Source organism: Lynx canadensis, chromosome B4, assembly GCF_007474595.2.
Source record: "Lynx canadensis isolate LIC74 chromosome B4, mLynCan4.pri.v2, whole genome shotgun sequence".
Taxonomy (NCBI): Eukaryota; Metazoa; Chordata; class Mammalia; order Carnivora; family Felidae; genus Lynx; species Lynx canadensis.
In genome coordinates, this window is record NC_044309.1 from 79,482,071 (window position 1) to 79,501,261 (window position 19,191).

General features: G+C 50.1%; 1 protein-coding gene across 6 annotated transcripts; it reads right to left on the reverse strand.

Moving 5' to 3' along the window:
- Nucleotides 1-1,129: 1,129 nt before the first annotated feature.
- On the reverse strand, nt 1,130-18,693 carry CALCOCO1 (calcium binding and coiled-coil domain 1). 6 transcript variants are annotated; one of them, XM_030322768.1, is made up of 17 exons: nt 18,567-18,648; nt 16,215-16,394; nt 15,776-15,878; nt 14,582-14,772; nt 11,723-11,881; nt 11,167-11,315; nt 9,412-9,502; nt 6,552-6,707; nt 6,104-6,358; nt 5,510-5,635; nt 4,919-5,014; nt 4,152-4,260; nt 3,727-3,926; nt 3,213-3,319; nt 2,881-2,952; nt 2,607-2,668; nt 2,141-2,226 (listed from the first exon to the last, which is right to left on the reverse strand). In XM_030322768.1, exons 2-16 carry the CDS (start codon nt 16,368-16,370, stop codon nt 2,626-2,628), a joined length of 2,013 nt encoding a protein of 670 aa, XP_030178628.1. In that variant the 5' UTR covers nt 16,371-16,394; nt 18,567-18,648; the 3' UTR covers nt 2,141-2,226; nt 2,607-2,625. The 6 variants fall into 6 exon arrangements, with proteins under 6 accessions (XP_030178625.1, XP_030178626.1, XP_030178627.1 ...); XM_030322765.2 differs by lacking the exon at nt 2,607-2,668 and having other exon boundaries at nt 1,130-2,226; nt 18,567-18,693; XM_030322767.1 differs by having other exon boundaries at nt 2,133-2,668.
- Nucleotides 18,694-19,191: the final 498 nt, after the last annotated feature.

The following is a 19,191-nucleotide window of genomic DNA, read 5'->3' on the forward strand; positions in this document are numbered from 1 at the left end:
GGGGGCAAGGGGGAGGGAAAAAGGAGGGATGGGGGGAATCCCAGGCGGGTGATGGATGCCTCTGTCAGCCCAGCTCGTATTTATTAATAGTCTTAATACGGGAAGCAATAAAGGAAGAGAGGGATTCTATTAATTAAATCATTGTTATAATTAACTTTCATTAAAGGAGGATCAATAAAGAGGAGTTGAGATGGAGAGAGGAGAGATCCATTATCTCTAATTTCCTTGGAAGGGATTCAGGGAATGAGATGGGGTTGCTAGGAGACGGCGACAGGAGGGAAGAAGGAAGGATGGAAGGATGTCATCCAGGTGGGGCTGGAAGGGGGGTGGATTGGTGGGGGGGTTCAGGTGGGTGGAGAGAGGGATTGGTACAGGTTGCCCACCCAGGGACCCTGAAGGCAGAGGAGGGTGACTGATAAGGGAGCTACTGGGCTGGGGAACAAGCGGGCTGTAGGCATGGCTTGTGCTGGGCATTGCTGAGAGCCTTGGTGAGCACGCAGCTCCTTAATAAATGCTTTACGACGCGGTGTGTGTGTCTAGCCTGTGAAGCTGGTTAGAGTGGATGAATGTGTTTTTGTGACTGTGGAGTCAGTGTGCGCATACGGGTACGTGAGGATGGCAACAGAGAGAGGGGGGCGGCAGGGACGGAAGGAAAATCAAATAGACTTCGGAGGGATGGAGTTGAGGGCATTTTTTTTTACCCAAGTGGCTCCCCAAAGATGTGAACTCCTGACACGGGTAATGCCCATCTTTGGCCCACGGTACAGTGATGGCTGCTATGGAGGTTGAAGGTCTGTGCAGTGGAAACTTCCCATGCCTTCTGAGACATGCACCTGGGCCCAGAAGCTTGGGTTCCACCCTGCCCACCCCAGGACTGAAATCCTGAAGTCCTGTCTCACGTGGACCCATAGGTTGCTCCCTCGCCCACCGCAGTCTTCTCCAAGCCAGCCGCCCCACCACAACCCGAGACAAAGATCCCTCCCTCCTCCTCTGCCCACCAAGAGGCATAGCGAGGAGGTGCTGCTGGGCACCCTCCCCAAGAAGGCAGGGGGGAGTCCCCTCCATCCCAACTCCCCTCCACTATGGTCTATGAGCCAGCTGTCTGGACCTGCGTTGCTCTAGTCACACCTCATGGTAAGAACACATTTTATTAGAATCGTTATACATATCATATAAATATATTTGTCCAAACTACAGATCGGGGGAGGGATAATGAGGGAAAGCTCTTATTGCTGGGGGGGGGGAACCTGGAGAGGGAGGAGGGCTGAGAAACGGGGACACCTGGGACCCTGTGTTTTCCCCATCCCTCACAGAAGGCACAAATGCATTATTTCTTTCCATGTGAGGACACTGGGGGGTGGTGGCAGGGTGGAGCAGGAGGTAAGAGTACAGAAAACCTCAAAAATACAAAAGAAACATCCAAATTTCATATCTAATGGTGTGGAAAAAGCTGGGGTGGGGTGCAGAAAGCAATGTGGGGGGGGGGCGGGGAACAGAAAGAACCACTGAAGCTCAGAACTGAAAGAGACCTGAAGAGGCCGTCATGTCCATGCTGCTGCCTCCATGCAGGCCCCAGAGAAAACTCAGATAAACCAACAAAGACCCCCAATAAGAGAGGGTGGGGTGCCCCGGGGAATTGGCTTTGGGGCATCAGAGAGTGTGTGAGAGTGTGTGTGTATGAGTGTGTGTGTGTGGCTGGTGTCCGTGACAGAAGCAACCTGCCCCTGGGGAAGTTCTCCTCCATCCTGGTTCCTCCAAAACCGCTTTTAGGGGGTAAGGTCAGCCACCGCTTCCAAAAAGGACCCCTGCTTGGACAAAAGAACCAGGCAGGAGAGGATGCCAGTGAGAGCTTGGGATGAAAATGGCTCAAAGGCAGGGGCGGTTCTTAGGGAACAGAATATCATGGAGCCCAGAATATCATGGAGCCCAGAATATCATGCCCAGTCTGTGCATGAGTGTGTGTGTGTGTGTGTGTGTGTGTGTGTGTGTGTGTGTATGTGTGTGTGTGTGTGTGAGTGCATCTGTGCATGTACTGGGGAGGGGTGACATCACTCAAAGGTAAAGGGGTCCTGGGTGCTGAAAAAGAAGTGTCCATCCATGTGGTCCTCCAGGGCATCCTTATCACTCTCAGCCGGAAAGCGCTCCTTACAAATAGGGCACTCCTTCCACGGGGGGGTGGCAGGGCCCCCAGTGCTGGCCTCTGACAAGGGACCCACTGCAAAGCCACTGAAGGAGACAGAGGGGAAGGAGAGGGTCAGTGTGCTCCGATGCCTTCCTGCCTTGTGGACCTCAGGGACAGGGACCCATGCACCTGGCCTTCCAGATTACCCTGTTCCTGGCAGCTCTCTCTCCTAGTCTCACCCCCAGCATCGTTCTCCCCACACTACTGGAGCCTTAGTTTCCCAGCTCTCCAGGCCCTCTCTTCTTTAGTCCCCGCTGGTCGCGCCGCAGTAGTGCACAGCCCATCCCCCACCCCTGCGCTCCTCCCTCCATCTCCGTCTGCTGCCTAATGAGGCTGAAAATGAGTCTGACATCGTCCTTCATCTTCCTGCTCCAGCCGAGAAGGATGACAGCATCGCCCCCTCCCTGCCCTGAGCCCATCTCACATCGAGGCAAAGCTGGGGGCTAGATGATAAAATCTCTCTTCCCCCTGCCTTCCCCTCTTGACCTGCAAAAGAAAAGGGAAGGCAGAAGGGGCGATCTGATACCTGAATCCCCCACCCCTGCAGCTGCATTGCCCAAAGGGTCTCCCAGGAAAGTCAGGGAAGAAGGACAACATCTCAGGGGTGGTCAGATGCTGGATCCCGGTCTTCTCTCTGTTCCCAACCCTGGGGGCACTGGTCACCTCCCTTCCTCCCCAGATGGAGCCTAGGTACCTACCTGGTGGTTGGGGAAGGGGGAGGGGCAGGAGAGAGGGGATGCAGGGCAATTTGGGCTCCACGGAAGATGGTGCTAGAACGACACAGAAGCCAGTTAAAGGCAGGGCCTCTGAGTGCACGTGTGCATTGATAAGATGGGGGGAGGAATTACCTGATGGCACCTGGGACTTGGGGTGGTGGGTGGTTTTCTGTGTCAACCACTCCTATGTCTCCTCTTCTTGGCTGGGGCCAAGAAGAGGGAGCTTGGGGGAAGGGCACGGGGACTGTTCACCCGGATGCCCTTTCCACTGGCATGCTCCCACCTCCCTCGTGTTCTCCCCCTTTTGCACTCACCTGGCCACGTCATAGAAGGCATTGCCCAGCTCAGGAAGCAGCAGGTGGGCCTCCTCACCTCCACTCTGAACAGCTGCCATGAGGACTGACTTCTCATCCTCGGCCTCCTGGGTATCAAAGAGATAGGGATGGGTTTGGGGGTAGCGTCCCAAGACAGGGGAGCAGCATGCTGGGGGAGGTAAGAGCAGTCCAGGCCCAGACGGTAGACTGTGGGCTGTAGTAAGAGTGAGGCAGGACAGGAGTTTTGATGGGGGCTAGTGGGTGAGAAGAGGAGGAGTATGGGGGGCAGGGGCTGGCAGCATTGGGGTTACTGGGTCGGACTGGATTTTGGGGCGGTGGCCCTGAAGAGAGGCTGGGCCTGCCTCCTCTCTCCCAAGGGGAAAGCAGAGCCCTGTACGGCTAAGATTAACACTTCCTTTTCCGGACACTGGGCCGTTGGGTGTGGCCGTACCTGCCCCTTCCTCCCTAACCCTGCTCTGTCTCCCACCACCGCCCCCGTCCACACACAGCTCACCGAGTCAGAGCTACTCTCTTCAGCTGGCCCTGAGAGGTGGGGAGCGATGGGAGCCGGCTGGCTGATGACGACCAGGGGAGAAGACTCTCGTGGCCCAGCAGGAGAAGAGCCTGTGTCTCCACGCTCACACAGGCCATAGGGAGGGACCCTCATGTCTTCTGGGGACTCGTCCTCTGAGTCTGTCAGAGCCGCTGGGCAGCCTGTGGGTGAGGGAGAGGACAGAGAAGGATGAATTGTTAGAGGCTTGGCTCAGCTATCTCCCTCTGGATGAGGGATATGGTTAAACTAGACAGGGGCCAGGGTCTGGGAAGGAAAAAGGCAAAACACAGAGGGCAGAGGCAGCTCCCAGAGGGGTCACATGCAGCTTTCCCCAATGGGGGAAACAGGCGGGGGAAGAGGTGTCACAAGACTGGGGGTGTACAGACTCGGGCCCACAGCCGCCTCCTCGTCCTCTGTGACAGCATCCTCGTTCCACTTCTCGTCTGCCACCTTCTCCAGGCGGGCCTCCAGCTTTCTCATGTACTCTAGCAGTTCCTGGAGTTGGGAGCAAAGACGTGAGGGAGGCTGGGAAGACGCCAACCCCGCTGCCTGCAGAGCCTTCCTTGACCCAAGAGGAACTCTGAGCTCCTCGGGACTGGATGCCTTCCCCAAAGTGGGCTGTGGTGGGGGAGGGGTGGGGTGGGGAGGCAGCTCAAAGGAGAGCCTCACTCCCACCCCCACCCCCAGGAGCCCTCCTTCACCTCTTACATCCCTCCCTCGCTCCCACAGTCCTCCCTGTTCTGCCAAGTCAACCAGTGAGAGGAGCCACGGTCCCATTTTTAGCCTCCGGGCCCTCTTAGAGTTAGCAGTTCTTTTTTTTTTTTTTTTTTTTTAATTTTTTTTTTTTTCAACGTTTATTTATTTTTGGGACAGAGAGAGACAGAGCATGAATGGGGGAGGGGCAGAGAGAGAGGGAAACACAGAATCGGAAACAGGCTCCAGGCTCTGAGCCGTCAGCACAGAGCCCGACGCGGGGCTCGAACTCACGGACCGCGAGATCGTGACCTGGCTGAAGTCGGACTCTTAACCGACTGCGCCACCCAGGCGCCCCTAGAGTTAGCAGTTCTTAAGCCAAGAGATGACAAGAAGACATGAGGTTCCCCCCTGAATCCTCAGCTCTGGCATCCAAGGGGCCCGAGTCCTAGGTTCTCACCTGCTTCTCCTCCTGCAACTGTTCCTTCTCCTTCTGGAGCACGCGCAGGGCTGACCGCAGCTCTGTGAGCTCCCGCTTGCTCTCCGACAACTGCACCTGAGGGAACGTGGAGCCTAGAATGTACCTCCAAGAACCTAGGCTCTGCGACCTGGAACCACCAACCTAGAATCATGCTCCTCTGTGCCCCTGTCCCTCTCTTGCCCTGACACACACAGGGAAAGCCCCAACACTCTTCTTCGATGAGTCCCTTGTCTTGACCACAGGAGACAGTCGCCTGGGTCCCAGTCTCTGCCTCTCCAGTGTGGGCCTGGGTGATTGCCTTTGGCTGGGATACAGAGGCCCTGGTCACAGCCGGGGCATTCTAGAATTCCCTGACGTCATCGCTATGAGGCCCAGAGTATTTGCCATGAGAAGAGAAAGGGACATTGCACATTTCAACCCAATGAGACCTGGGATGTGTGCAAGTAAGATGCCATTCAACATGTAAGTGAGCACCCAGCACTTCTGAGCCGACACCCAGGACAGAGAGAAGGGCCACTGATGTCTCAGGAGGTGACAGGAGCAGGACTCATGGGTGGCTGGGCTTCTCACCAGGCTAGAATCCTTTTCCCGGGCTAGTTCAGTCTTGAACACTTGATTCTGGGTCTTCTCCTCCTGAACTGCCTTTTCCAGTCGAAGTATCTCTGCACTTAGCTTCAGGATCTTATCTTTCTCTGCCTGGGATGTGGCCGAAAAGGAATGTGGGAGGGGAAAGGTGAAGGAAAAGGGACACCACTGGCATCAGCCCATCCCTCGCTGTGTCCTTTCCTTTATTTCAATGAGTATTTTGGGAGCAATTTCCCCTTCTTGGCTTCCTCATTCCTGACACTTCTCAATGAAGGAAGGGACATGCCAGCAAGGTGCCTTGCTGATCAGGAATGGGCATCACGACAGGGCCCGGTGCCTAGGGCAGTAAATGTTTCTGAATCAAGGTGGTAACCAAGGAAGGTGCTACGAAGATCAGGACTGGGACACCCTACTTACGGATGGGTCATACTTGGGACAGTGAATTGTACCTCCCTCAGAGCCCCTCCCCACTCCTGAGTCCTCTAAGCTTCTCATCCCTGTCTCCCTTCCCAGGGGATCTGACTCCATGGAGGTGGGGGTAGTGGCTGTGAGCCTGCCAGGTTCCCCCCGTCCCTCTACCTCCATACTCTGCAGCAGCCCCGCCCGCTCCTTGCTCCACTGGCTTTTTTCCTCCTTCAGGTGCAGGCTGAGCTCAGCCAGCCTGCCATTGACTCCAGCCACTTCCAGGCGGCTGCGGTGTAGCTCCGCCATGGTGCGGTCCCTGGCTCCCGCTGTGCTGGCCAACTCCTCCCCAAGAAGGGTGGCTTTCTGCTGGCTTGAGGCTGCGAGCTCCTGGGCTCCTCGAAGCTGCTCCTTTAGGGGCTCCAGCTCAGCCTCAGGAGAAAGAAGGAGATGGAGATTAGGGCTCCCAGTGAGTCATTCTCGAACCAGGAAGGTAACTAGGGTCCCTTTGACCCCGCACCGCAACAAGGCTCACGATTTATATTGTTCAATCTTTAGCCATGCCTTTTCCCTAGCTAGCCCTTGGTACTTCCTCTACTTCCCGCTGCCTAGGGGCTTCACTCACCACGCGCTGCTGGGCCTGGCCTAGGGTGTCCTTCATCTGGGCCACCTTGTCCTTCAGTCGCTGGGCCTGGGCACTCTGCTCCTCCTGCCGGCCCTTTGCCTCCTGCAGCTCCAGCTTTAAGCGGTGGTTCTCCTGTTGTGCCATTTGGAGCTCAGCCTGATGGGAGGTGGAAAATAGGTAAGGAAAGGGGTATATGTATTTGGGGTGGCTGGCAGGGGCTGAACCACTGCGATGAGAGAGATCAAGGTTCTGCTTCCCAGATTTAACACAAACTCAAGCATTCAGCTCTCGTCAGCCCTTCTTGGGGTCTCAGCTCAAAGCGACTCGGGCCTGAACATCCAGTCTCCAGCTCCCATAATGAGGTACCGGCATCACAGCCTTGATGGGGTCTTACACGAATCTAGGTATCCCATGTACCATTTCTGTTTCTCCGCTCTTCCTTTCATTATTATTAATTAAAAAAAATTTTTTTTAACTTTTTTAATTTATTTTTGAGACAGGGAGAGACAGAGCATGAACAGGGGAGGGTCAGAGAGAGGGAGACACAGAATCTGAAACAGGCTCCAGGCTCTGAGCTGTCAGCACAGAGCCCGATGCGGGGCTCGAACTCACGGACTGCGAGATCATGACCTGAGCCGAAGTCGGCCGCTTAACCAACTGAGCCACCCAGGCACCCCTATTATTAATTTTTTAAAGAAGGTTTTATTGATTTTTTAGGTAACCTCTACGCCTAACATGGGGCTTGAACTCACAACCCCAAGATCAAGAGTCGCTTGCTCCACCAACTGAGCCAGTCAGGCGCCCCTCTGCTCTTCCTTTTAGATCAAAACTCAGTCTGGATGTCCATGAGGCCCTCAAACTCAGCATATTCTACTTCCCAGTCCACTCCTTTCCACTCTTATTTCTGCCCATGCTACTGACTACTTCCTAAGTCACTCAGGCTGGACCCCTTGGTGCCGGGCTTGGCTCTGTTCTTTCCTTAGTGACCCCAAGAAAAGCCTTTTGCTTCTCCATCTTCTGTCTTGTTCACAGCCATTTTCTCTTTTATACTATCACAGCAACCATGTTGACTCAGGATCTGGTCATTTCTGACTTGGATTATTGAATAATCTCATAACTAGTTCATCTCCCAGGAAGAAATAACATTAATCTTCTGTTAAGTCCCGCCTAAGTACATGTCACCCCCTTGAAAATCACGGATGCCTCTCATTTGCTTACAGAAGAAAGACTAACTCCAGATCCTCTCCAGTCTGACCTGGGCCTCATCTCAAACCCTCCACCCACACTTTCAAGTGCCCCGAGTGTTCTGGACTCTCAGCCTTTGCACGCGTCTTTCTCAGTTCCCAGAATGGCCTCCCTCTCATCTCTGTCTACTCAAATCCTACCTACTCTTTACTGCTGAACAAATGGCTTTCAAATACCCTTCCACGGAAGCCTAGGGTTTGGAGGAAGCTGCTGAGAGATTCTGCGAATATGTGATGTGAGCTCCTTCTAAATAATTCAAAAAGTATGTGAGAAAAACAACATACAAGCTCACAAATTAACACAATGGGGATCATCAATCCACTGACATGTGCTTCTGAGTTAATTCACTTTTTTTTCAGGTTAATTAATTTTTTTGTACAAACCTCAGAATAAAGTTCCTATTGGATTTTCTTTTTGTTTGAAAAGCAAAATGAGATGGCATGGTGGACGGTTTAAAAATTGCTGTCATTTGCACTTACTTATTTGGAGACTCAAGGTGTTCTTAGTATTTTACAACCAAAACTCAATACGGAAACATATTAGCTGCTGATGCTGACAGAATAGTTACCTGTAACCTCTGATTTCAAGGTTTGGCATCCATCAGAATTACCTGATTACTTTTGTTACCTTATAAGTTAACATTGCACATTTGAATTTTTAAAATTGGGGTGCATGGGTGGCTCAGTGGGTTGAGCATCTGACTTTGGCTCAGGTCATGAGCTCACGGCTTGTGAGTTTGAGCCCCACATCAGGCTCTGTGCTGACAGCTCAGAGCCAGTATCCTGCTTCGGATTCTGTCTCCCTCTCTCTCTGCCCCTCTCCCACTCGTGCTCTGTCTCTCCCTCTCTCAAAAATAAATAAACATTGGGGCGCCTGGGTGGCTCGGTCGGTTAGGCATCCGACTGCGGCTCAGGTCATGATCTCACGGTCTGTGAGTTCGAGCCCCACATCGGGCTCTGTGCTGACAGCTCAGAGCCTGGAGCCTGTTTCAGATTCTGTGTCTCCTTCTCTCTGACCCTCCCCTGTTCATGCTCTTGTCTCTCTCTGTCTCAAAAATAAATAAACGTTAAAAAAAAAATAAACATTAAAGAAAATAAATACTTGAATTTATAAAAATAAATTTATAGTAATAAACTATTGGTTTTATCTATTCAATGAGGTTCCACCTAAGATGTAAAACTTTATTGTGGGGTGGAAAGGAGAGCTAAAAAAGCTGGAAAATACTAGGCTACTTTATGCCCCTCTTTTGTTCTGTTTTTTTTTTTTTTTTCAGTACACTCTATGCCCAACGTGGGGCTTGAACTCACACCCTGAGATCAAGAGTCACACGCTCTACTGACTGAACCAGCCAAGCATCCCTGCCCCCTTCTAATGACCCTAATAAGACGTGCTTTTGTCCACTTCTGTGGAGCATCTTAACACTTTATTATTCTTCCCTGGTGATGCTGAATATATTCCACTTTGACTAATCCTGACTTGGGTATACATTTTGTTTCCTAGGAGAGCGTGTGTACAATGTCTTTACATTTTTTATCGGCTTTGGTGCCCGGCACTCAAAAGGGCCTCAACGCAGTGCAAGAACAATTGAGAAAGCAAACCGACTCTGAGCCCCTACCTCGCTCTGCTCCTTGTCGGCCTGTGCTTCTTTCAGTTGACCAAGAAGCTTCTCCTGTTCCCGAGTCAGGGCCTTCACGGTGTCTCTCACCCTGTACGTGGGGACATGGAACATCAGATAACCCGGCTGGTCACCACAGAAGATACGAAGGACGTGGACTTTTGTCTTTATCACTTTTTCTGGTGCCCCTCTGGGCCCACACCTCCTATTGTCTCTGGGATGCCCAAATCCCCAGACCAAGGTGATCTCGCTGGAAGCCCTGAGTATCCAAGATTCCTGGTTCTAGAGCACAATCTAGAAATAAACAGTTTGTTCTCTTTATGTGTCATTTTAAGGAATGTTCTGCTGATGCCTTCCTAGTTGTTTGCATTCAATCAAGAGACCAGAATCCAGTCTTTTTTTAGACAAGGGACAGCCACGATCAATTATAAACTTTGGATCTAGATCAGAAGTTGGAAGACTTTTTCTGTAAAGGCTTTATAATAAATACTTCAGGCTTTGCAGGCCATGAGGATTCTGTGGTAACTATTCAATTCTGCCACTGTAGTGTGAAAGCACCACAGACGTGTAAATGATTAAGCACGACTGTTCCAAAAAAACTTTATTTATGAACACTGACATTTGCATTTCAGATAATTTTCACATCACAAAATATTTTTCTTCTTTCGTTTAACCGTTAATTCATCATTAAAACCATTTAAACTCACAGACTGTACAAAAACAGGTGGCCAGGCTAGATCTGGCACATGGGCCATAGGTTTACTGACCCCTGGGCTAGACAGTCCCTAATCTTTTCCAGATGCTCAGTCTGATCCCTGCTTTTCTATCCCATGATTTAGAACCTAGACATTTACTATCTCCGTAGGGCAAGACTAACATATCCTACACTGGAGAAGCCTCAGGGAGTAACTCACTTTTTTACTCTGGACCTTGGCTAGAATGCCTCTGTCCTTTAAGGAGTTTAAAAATATACATAAAATCTACTGGTGCCGAATGAAAGAGACTTAATTACATGATTTGATGAAAGAAAGAACTAGAGTGTTTCTCCTGGCGAAAACGTGACGGACAGACACGGGAAGTGGTCAGTGTTTGTGCCATTTGGTAAAAACGACAGTGGTCTGGTAGAAGAAAGAAATTCATCCTGTGCAACCCCAGAAGTCTAAACCAGCACTAATGGAGGCAAGTTACAGAAGGGAGGTGTTTAGTTCAATACAAGAGATACAAAAGTGACAGCTGTCTGATATTGAAAGAGGCTGCCTTCTGAGGTAGTGACCCTCTCAATTACCTGACAGTCCTCTGAGGGCTAAGATTCTATGACTTATACCTTTTTTTTTTTCAGAGGAGAGATCCCGTAACATTCCTGGATCACCGGTTCAGACATTTCCTAACAGTGAGAATGGAGTCTCATCTTCTTTGCTGTGATAAAATCTGAAATCCATCCTCTCTTATCTTGTCTTGACTGTTCTATCCACTCTTTTCTTCCAAATCCTCCACTCCTAGCTCCTGCTTAGCCTTTGTTGCAGCATAAATAGTAACTATGATTACTTCTGAAGGTGAGGAATACAGAATAGGCTTAGGAAAGACGGAAGAGAGCTAGGCAGGAAAGAAAAGCCGGGGAAGTGGAATACCCTGAGTCTGAAAGGGGAAAGAACCACACCAGACAGAGTGCAGGTTTGCCCGTCTGAAACAGGAGGCCGGAGTCTGGGGGTGACAGGAAATGAAGGGAAGTGATGGGGGTAGAGGGGGCACCCTCACCTGTCCAGCTCCACCTCCTTTGTCAGCACTTTCTCACTGATGGCCTGGATGTCATCTTCTAGCTCCAGGATGCGTGCCACATGGTCTCCCTGTTGCCGGCTCAGGATGTCCCTCTCTTCTGTGAGCTCCCCGTGGGACCGGGAAAGCCCCTGGAATCAAGGTTCCCCCCAGAAGAATGAAGTTGAGACTCACCTCTCAAAGCACAGAACAAGGGCTTGGGAGGAGCACACGGGAGTTAGCCTGTTCTAACCTTCCTACCCTGTCAGCTTCCTTGAAAAAGAAACTGCCAGAGAGCATTCCCTTACTGGCGAATATGGCCACATCCCCCCGTCCCCCAGCACTCCTGTGTGCAAAGAACTGAGTGTCATTACATTTGGGGATGTGTCTCCTGTCATGTCAAGTTTAATCCTACTTGTTACCCCTTAAAGCTATGTTTTTGATACCGGAACCATCTTAAAAGCCCACTAACATCTTTCCTTTCCCATCTTCGCTGGGTTCAGACTTTGGACCCTGGGTGAGCAGCCAGGCCCCGTGCCCCACCTGGCCCGACTCCCACCTTGTACTGCTCCATCAGCTCCGCATGCTCCTGCCTGGCTGTTGCCAGAGCCGTCTCGAGCTCCTGTACTTGACTCCTCAGCTCCGTCACCTGTCCCTCCAGCTGCAGCTTCAGCTGCATCAGGTCATTTCTCTCTTGCTGGCTCTCATCCAGCTGGTTCTACAGGGAGCAGGATGAGGAGGGGGGTGTGCTCGTGAAAGTCCCGTCCCCATCACGCTGCAGGTGCATTCGGGGCCGGGAGGTTACATCGGTACAAGCTATAAAGAGCTGAGTAAGGGGAGGCTTGTGTGTTACTGAATTCTGCCCACCACCAGTCAGACGCACCAGCTCTCGACGCTCTTGGAAGAAGTCTTTCTCGATCCACATAGACAAAAGGAATGGCTCCCTGAATTTTACCTTCTCTATTCTGGAACCCAACAGAGGTAGGTTTAAATCTCCAATATAATTTTTGCTAGCTCTGTTACTTGTTTTTTAAAAAAAATATTTACTTATTTTTGAGAGAGACAGAATGCGAGTGGGAGAGGGGCAGAGAGAGGGAGACACAGAATCTGAAGCAGATACCAGGCTCTGACCTGTCAGCACAGAGCCTGACGCAGGACTTAAACCCACGACCTGTGAGGTCATGACCTGAGCCAAAGTCAGGCACTCAACCAACTGAGCCACCCAGGTGCCCTGCTAGCTATGTCACTTTGAATGAGTTACATAACTTCTCTGAGTCTCTGTCCTCATTTGGAAAGTGATCTCTTAGCCTAGATTTTTGAAAGGTAATTATAATGAGAATAACAAATGCGAAAACAGAACATGGAAAATATCCAGATGGCCAACAGACACAGGAAAAGGTGCTCAACATCACTCATCATCAGGGAAATGCAAATCAAAACCACAATGAGATACCACCTCACACCTGTCAGAGTGGCTAATATCAAAAACACAAGGAACAACAAGTGTTGGCGAGGATGTGGAGAAAAAGGAGTCGTTGTGCACCAATGGTGGGAATGCAAACTGGTGCAGCCACTGTGGAAAATGGTGTGGAGATTCCTCACAAAGTTAAAAATAGAACTACCCTACGGTCCAGTAATCGCACTACTGGGTATTTACCCCAAAATATGAAAACACTAGGGGCGCTCGGGTGGCTCAGTCAGTTAAGCATCCGACTTCGGCTCAGGTCATGATCTCCCAGTCTGTGGGTTTGGGCCCCGTGTCGGGCTCTGTGCTGACCGCTCAGAGCCTGTAGCATGTTTCAGATTCTGTGTCTCCCTCTCTCTCTGCCCCTCCCTGCCTCGTGCTCTCTCTCTCTCAAAAGTAAACAGCAAAAAAAATTTTTTTAAATATATGAAACACTAATTCAAAGGGATACATGCACCCCAATGTTTATAGCAGCATTATCTACAATAGCCAAATTATGGAAGCAGCCCAAGGGTCCATCGACTGAAGAACAAATAAAGAAGATGTGGTACATATATACACAATGGAATATTACTCAGCCATGAAAAGGAATGAAATCTTGCCATTTGTAACAACATGGATGAAGCTAGAGAGTGTAATGCTAAGTGAAATCAGTCAGAGAAAGACCAATACCCTATGATTTCACTTAAATGTGGAATTTAAGAAACAAAACAAATGAGCAAAGGAAAAAAAGGGATATAAATCAAGAAACAGACTCTCTACTATAAAGAATAAACTGATGGTTACCAGAGGGGAGGTAGGTAAGGGGAGGGGTGAAATGGGTGATAAAGATTAAAGAATACACTTATGATGAGTACTGATTAATATATATGGAACCGCAGAATCACTCTATTGTACATCTGAAACTACCAAAACACTGTATGTTAACAACATTAGAATCAAAATAAAAACTTAATATAAAAAAAAACCCAGAACACAGGGTAGGAGCTCACACATCTCTGACTTATGTAAGATAGAGATATCTTCCTATTCTTGTGTTGATCCCGTGTGTTTAGAGGGTTCTAGAAGGCAAGAGTTTATCTAAATCACAGATCAGGTACCCATTCTCACCCTCTGAGCACTTCCTCAAGTCTGTCCTCTTGTCTGGGGAATGTACTTCCTCTCCAGTTTCCCCATCCCTGATCTTCCTTCAGGAAGTCCTTGCCAACATCTGCCCCCACTCTCTAACTCTTCTCTATTTGGTCTATTTGGTCCCATAGAAAAATACAAGCCACATATATAGTTTTTTAAACTTCCTAGTAAATACTCAAAAAAGTAACAAGAAACAGGTGAAATTTGTTTTAATGGTATTTTATCCAACTCAGCGTATCCAAAGTATTATCATTTCAACATGTGACCAATATAAAAAACCACTGAGATCTTTTACTTTTTTTTTAACGCTAAGTCTTCAAAATCCTTTGTGTATGTTCCCCATACAGTACATCTCAATTTGGACCAGTCACATTTCAACTGTTCAAGAGCTTTCTGTATTGGACCGTGCAGGTGTGGGGCCCTACCACCTGCTCTCACTGCTCACCTGTCCTAGAAGTGGGTCTCATATTCCCCTTCCTCTTAACATTCCTTCCCTGGAGTGGCCTCCCTCTACCCTTTGGATCATCCTCTAGGGCCTAGGACAGGATGTAGCACTTGGGAGAAGGAATGTTTGAAAAGTACTTATGAAATCTTGAGTGACATGGGCCTGTGGGTAGCTTGCTTTCCTGCCCTACATGTTTGTGTCTATGTTAGATCAAGACTTTCTTAATGGCAAGACTGTGTAAGTCCTGGTGAGGTGCTCAGTTGAGGCCACAGCCCAGGGGAAGGTAAAGTGAGAAGCAGTCCCTTGCCATGCAGCCCTCTCCCTCCCCTGCCCCTCCCACTCCGCTGCCTGGGAGCAGCTCTGTTGCTCTGTCTCACCTGCAGCACAGTGGCCTTGGGGACGACCAGCAGGATGTCAGAGCCGCCATCGGCCTCCTCTAGGGTCACCAGTTCGTCCATGGGCCTTGGCTCTCGGAACTGGAAAGGGGGGCTCTGCCCACATACCCGGCCCTGGCGGTTCACATACCGGAACTGGTAGAGCTGGGCTCCAGGTTTGGGCAGGTAGCTGGCTGTGGGAAGAGGAATGGACCCAGGACCCTAATATGATCCCAGGCCCTCAAGTGCCTGGCAGTCTTCCTTTTCCTTGACGTGTCTTTTTAAAAAAATTTTATATAGAAAGAGAAAGAGTGAGCACCAGATGGGGAGAGAGGGAGCAGGCTCCACGCCCAGCACAGAATCCTATGTGGGGCTTGATCCCACGACCCCCGGGATCATGACCTGATCTGAAATCGAGAGTCGGATGCTCAGTGACTGAGCCACCCAGCCGCCCCCACCTTGATGTGTCTTATCACCCACTGTCCTTGGTTCCAGTCCCTCGTTCCCTGTTCCACATACTGTTTTCTTTCCTCTTTACCTCCCATGGGCTATTTCTGTTCCCTGAGATGCTCTTCTCCCTCCTTTCTGCCTAGGTCTGTCCTTCCTCTCCTTCCCAAGCCTACCTTCCCTAATAATAATAATAATAATAATAATAATAATAATAATAATGTTAGTTATCACTTACTGAGTGGCCACCCTGAACCAGGCACTATGCTAACCCTTTACCTGTATCACTTTAAACCTTCATATTGTCCCTATAAGCCATGCATCCCCTTTTCCTGTTAAGATAACAGAGACAGGGAAATTAAGTAATTTGTCCAAGGTCTAATAGCTTGTATTAGAGTTGAGATTTGAGCCTAGGTCTTTCAGAATCTAAGGACTACCTTCTTCTCAATTTATGACACTACCTTTCCCTCCTTCCTACCCCTAGTTCCCTGAGAGGACTTCCTCTTTTTTGGGGGTAGGTGGCAGGATTACTGGCCCTTGACAGGTCCTTCTATCTCTAAGTCCCTGATTCTGTAATAATCCCACAATTCTATGTCTGCTGAGCCCTACTGGATACAGTTCTTATTTTATTTATTTGTACTTATTTTTTCTTGTTGTCTGTGCCTAACTTTGGTTTCTGAGCCCACTATCTTCCTCCAAACCTCTATCCCCTAGGTTCCTTCCTCCCAGACCTTCCATGTTCCCTCGTACCTTGGAACTGGACACTGGCGTGGACAGGGGAACCATCAGTTGCACTGTCAGGCACCGAAGACCACACAAAAGTGTGGTAATCCCGAACACAGGCAGCCTCCACCTGTGAAGGCCCATGGTGGGAGAGGGGTATGGTGATGGAACTGTGAGCTAGGGATGGCAGAAAGGGCTGAGGGACTGAATGGGGGCGAGGATGCTGTTACAGTGACAAGGATGATGACAGACCGGGAAAGTGGAGGGATCCTTTGTGGCAGGAGAGGGCAGGGCTAAGATGGGGAGGAGATGAGCCTTGGATTACACAGATGGCTTCTGTCACCTGTGACATCTCTGCCCTTCTTCTCTATCAACATGCGGTTGAGAACCCAAAGACTAAGTCATTCCCCTGATTCCAACCAACCCATGGCTCACAAATCTGAGCCAAAAGGGGTTTCAGGGATACCTTGAAGATGCCAATCCAGTCGCTGGCGCTGGGCACGGCGCCTGGGGGAAGGGTATAGTGACATTCCACCTTGGTGTTGGGGATGTAGGTCCGGGCTACATTCAGAAAGTTGACTCCACCCCGGGAAGGTGCCCGGCTTAGTGATGATTCTTCCATCTTGCCCTCAAGGTATCTGCCCTCCTATGAAATAAAGGGTTAATATCCTAAAACCTCTCCCATCCATCTCTTCTTCTCCCCAACTCCATCCCCACCCACTCACAGCTCCTGCCACTACACTCAGAGATGGAGGCATATTTTGTTCCTAGCCCCTAAGGGCTACAGGACCCTTCAGAGGTATCACTTTTAGTCTCCAGGACACAGGTCTGACCTTCTGAGTCAGTCCCCATCCTGTCTCACATCGTACCCTCTCTGAGTCACAGACTCTTCCTAGAGTTAAGATCTCTCTCATTTCTGCTCCCCTTTCACAGTCCCATTGACCACGTCTCAGTATCCCAGGCTCTACCCGCTCAGTTCCTCCTTTCCCACCTCTTAACATACTTGAACATTCCAAATTCTTTAGCCTCCACCTCCCCATCCCATCCCGCTTATCTTTTTGGCTCTTGAATTCAAAATCCAACTGACGTGTGGGGGCCCCCTCATTCCGAGCAGGTCTCCTTGCCCACTCCAGCTGTACCCAGGAGTAGCTTTATGACACCTGAACACTCTCTGAAAGTAATGACTGAGTCTTCAAAGCAGGAATATGGCTGGAGGCGGGGACCAACAGCCCGATCCTCAGGCCCCCGAGGTCTCAGTTCTCTCCCCTCTCCAAGTTGTCTACCCTCATGAATTGAAAAAAAAAAAAAAAAAAAAAAAAAAAGCTTCTGCTCTCATTCAAGAGACAAAGGGAAAGGGAGGATATAAGGAAAGACAGGTTTTGCCTCTCAACTTCAGGAAGTCAAGAATTCTGGAGGCGGCTGCTTCAAGGGTGGGGTGAAACATTCAGCAGGAACGTGGTGGTGTGGGGAGACGGAATGTGGGAGCCTGGAGCCAGGAAAAGTCCCACCCCTGGATAGGGGATAGATTGGAAGGTGGGAAGTAAGGGGCCCTAAGAAGGGGAAATATATGTATGATGTTGAAAGAAGGGAGGATTAATTCAAAAATAACCTAACGTTCTTTTCTTCAGGTCTCGCCAGGAACAGAACTAGAAACCTACTGGTTTGACTATGTTAACCCAGCTGTAGTGTTTTCTCTCTGCCCCCTTTAGCCTCAATTCCAAGTGCCCGGATGTGTAGTTGGAGGCATGCTATAAGATGGGATTGATAGGGAGGGGTGTTCCAAGTTAGGGTGGGGAGAGTTAATTAGGAAACACGGGGATGGAGTGAGGAACAACAACAATAATCAACACAACTCCTCAGCCCAGCGCTGTGAGATGGCTCTCGTCATCGCTCCTCTCCATCCCACTAATCTTCATCCTGTGTCAACCACAGAGGATGGTGTCCAATCAGCCATGGCCAATAGTCATGGGCACACCCCCAAACATCACAAACCCACGCGAGGCTGAAGTCTGGGGCTAGCAACTTTAAAAACAACAGGAATTCAGTAGAGAAGGAAAGGTGGGCCAGCTCTACAAAAAGAAGCAACTTCTTCCAAAATACGGATTGAACTGGGGACAAGAGGTTTCTTTGGGATTTCATCGCTGAAAAATCCCTCGTTAAAATTCGTCCATGTTTTCTCCAAATACAATTCTTCCGGCTTTTAAAATGGGGGATGCATCATCCCCCACAGATCTAAGCCTGTGGAATCCCAAATACTCCCCACAAATAAAATCCTTAACAGCTGGAAACATTCACCAGACTTGAAACAAAGCTCTGGGCACCTAAAGTGTATGTGTGTAGCTAGATTCAAGCGTTCGCGCGGGTGGGGGGACTCCCACCCCTCAACTCTGTAGGCCTCTAAGAGTTCCTTAACATTCTGCCACTTGTAAGGCTTCCCTCCCGGGACTCGGCGTAGTAAAAGGCCTTTGGATTGGGGCGGGAGGGTAAGGAGAAAGGGAAGGTTTGTGAGGCTCAAGTCTTGCGTGGGAGAGAATGAGTAAATAATTCAGTGTCTCCCAACTACCTTAGGCGTAACAAGCTTTATAGAGAAGAACTGAGGGGAAGGGGAGAACAGTGAGGGGGCGCACCCCTGATCAGAGCCCCCTCGAGACCAAGAACTCTCAAAACAGAAGGGGTGGCTTTTCCAGTACGGAAAGTGTTAAAACCCAAACGCTCCTGCATCCCCCTTCCACAGTTCCCTTAGATTATCCTTTCACAGACTGGAAATTGGGGGTGACCCCCGCATTAGATCGCCCCCAAATTAGGCCAAGTTTCTTACCCCACACACGGATCAGCTGTTCCCTCACCTTCCACCAACAACAAAAACAGCACTCCGACTCCTGGAGGGGGAGGGAGAAAAGTGGACGTGAGGACTTCTGGGGTTTGTGGTTTCTCTTCCCTCTTTTGTCGGCGAGCCGGCTTGGATATGGAACTACACATCCCAGGAAGCTGTGCAAGAGGAGGGCGGAGCAGAGGGCGGTCGCGGCGGCGGCCTCACCACGGCATCCTGGGAGGCGTAGTTCCCACTTCCATGACTGCAAACGAGGGTGTGGCCACCAAAGGACTTCACGGCCCATGATTCCTTAGGAGGGGCCCGGCTGTATTGGTGGTGACTGCTGGTCTGTAACGTGCGTTGTGGGTTAGGGGGTGGGGAGGAGTTGGGGCTCTAACGTCTCCTGTTTTATGCTTCACAGGGTACGACGCGTTGCGTTGCACCCTCATGTTTGCTTTTCACGACGGTCTGTGGGATAGATAGTATGGTTATCCACACTTTACGGATGAAGAAACCAAAGCCCAGAATGTTTAAGGAACCGGTCTAAAGTATCAAAGCTATGCGATGGTAGAATTCCAGGGCTGCAAGACGCCAAGTGAAGTGCTCTTGCCGCTACATCACGGGCTACCTA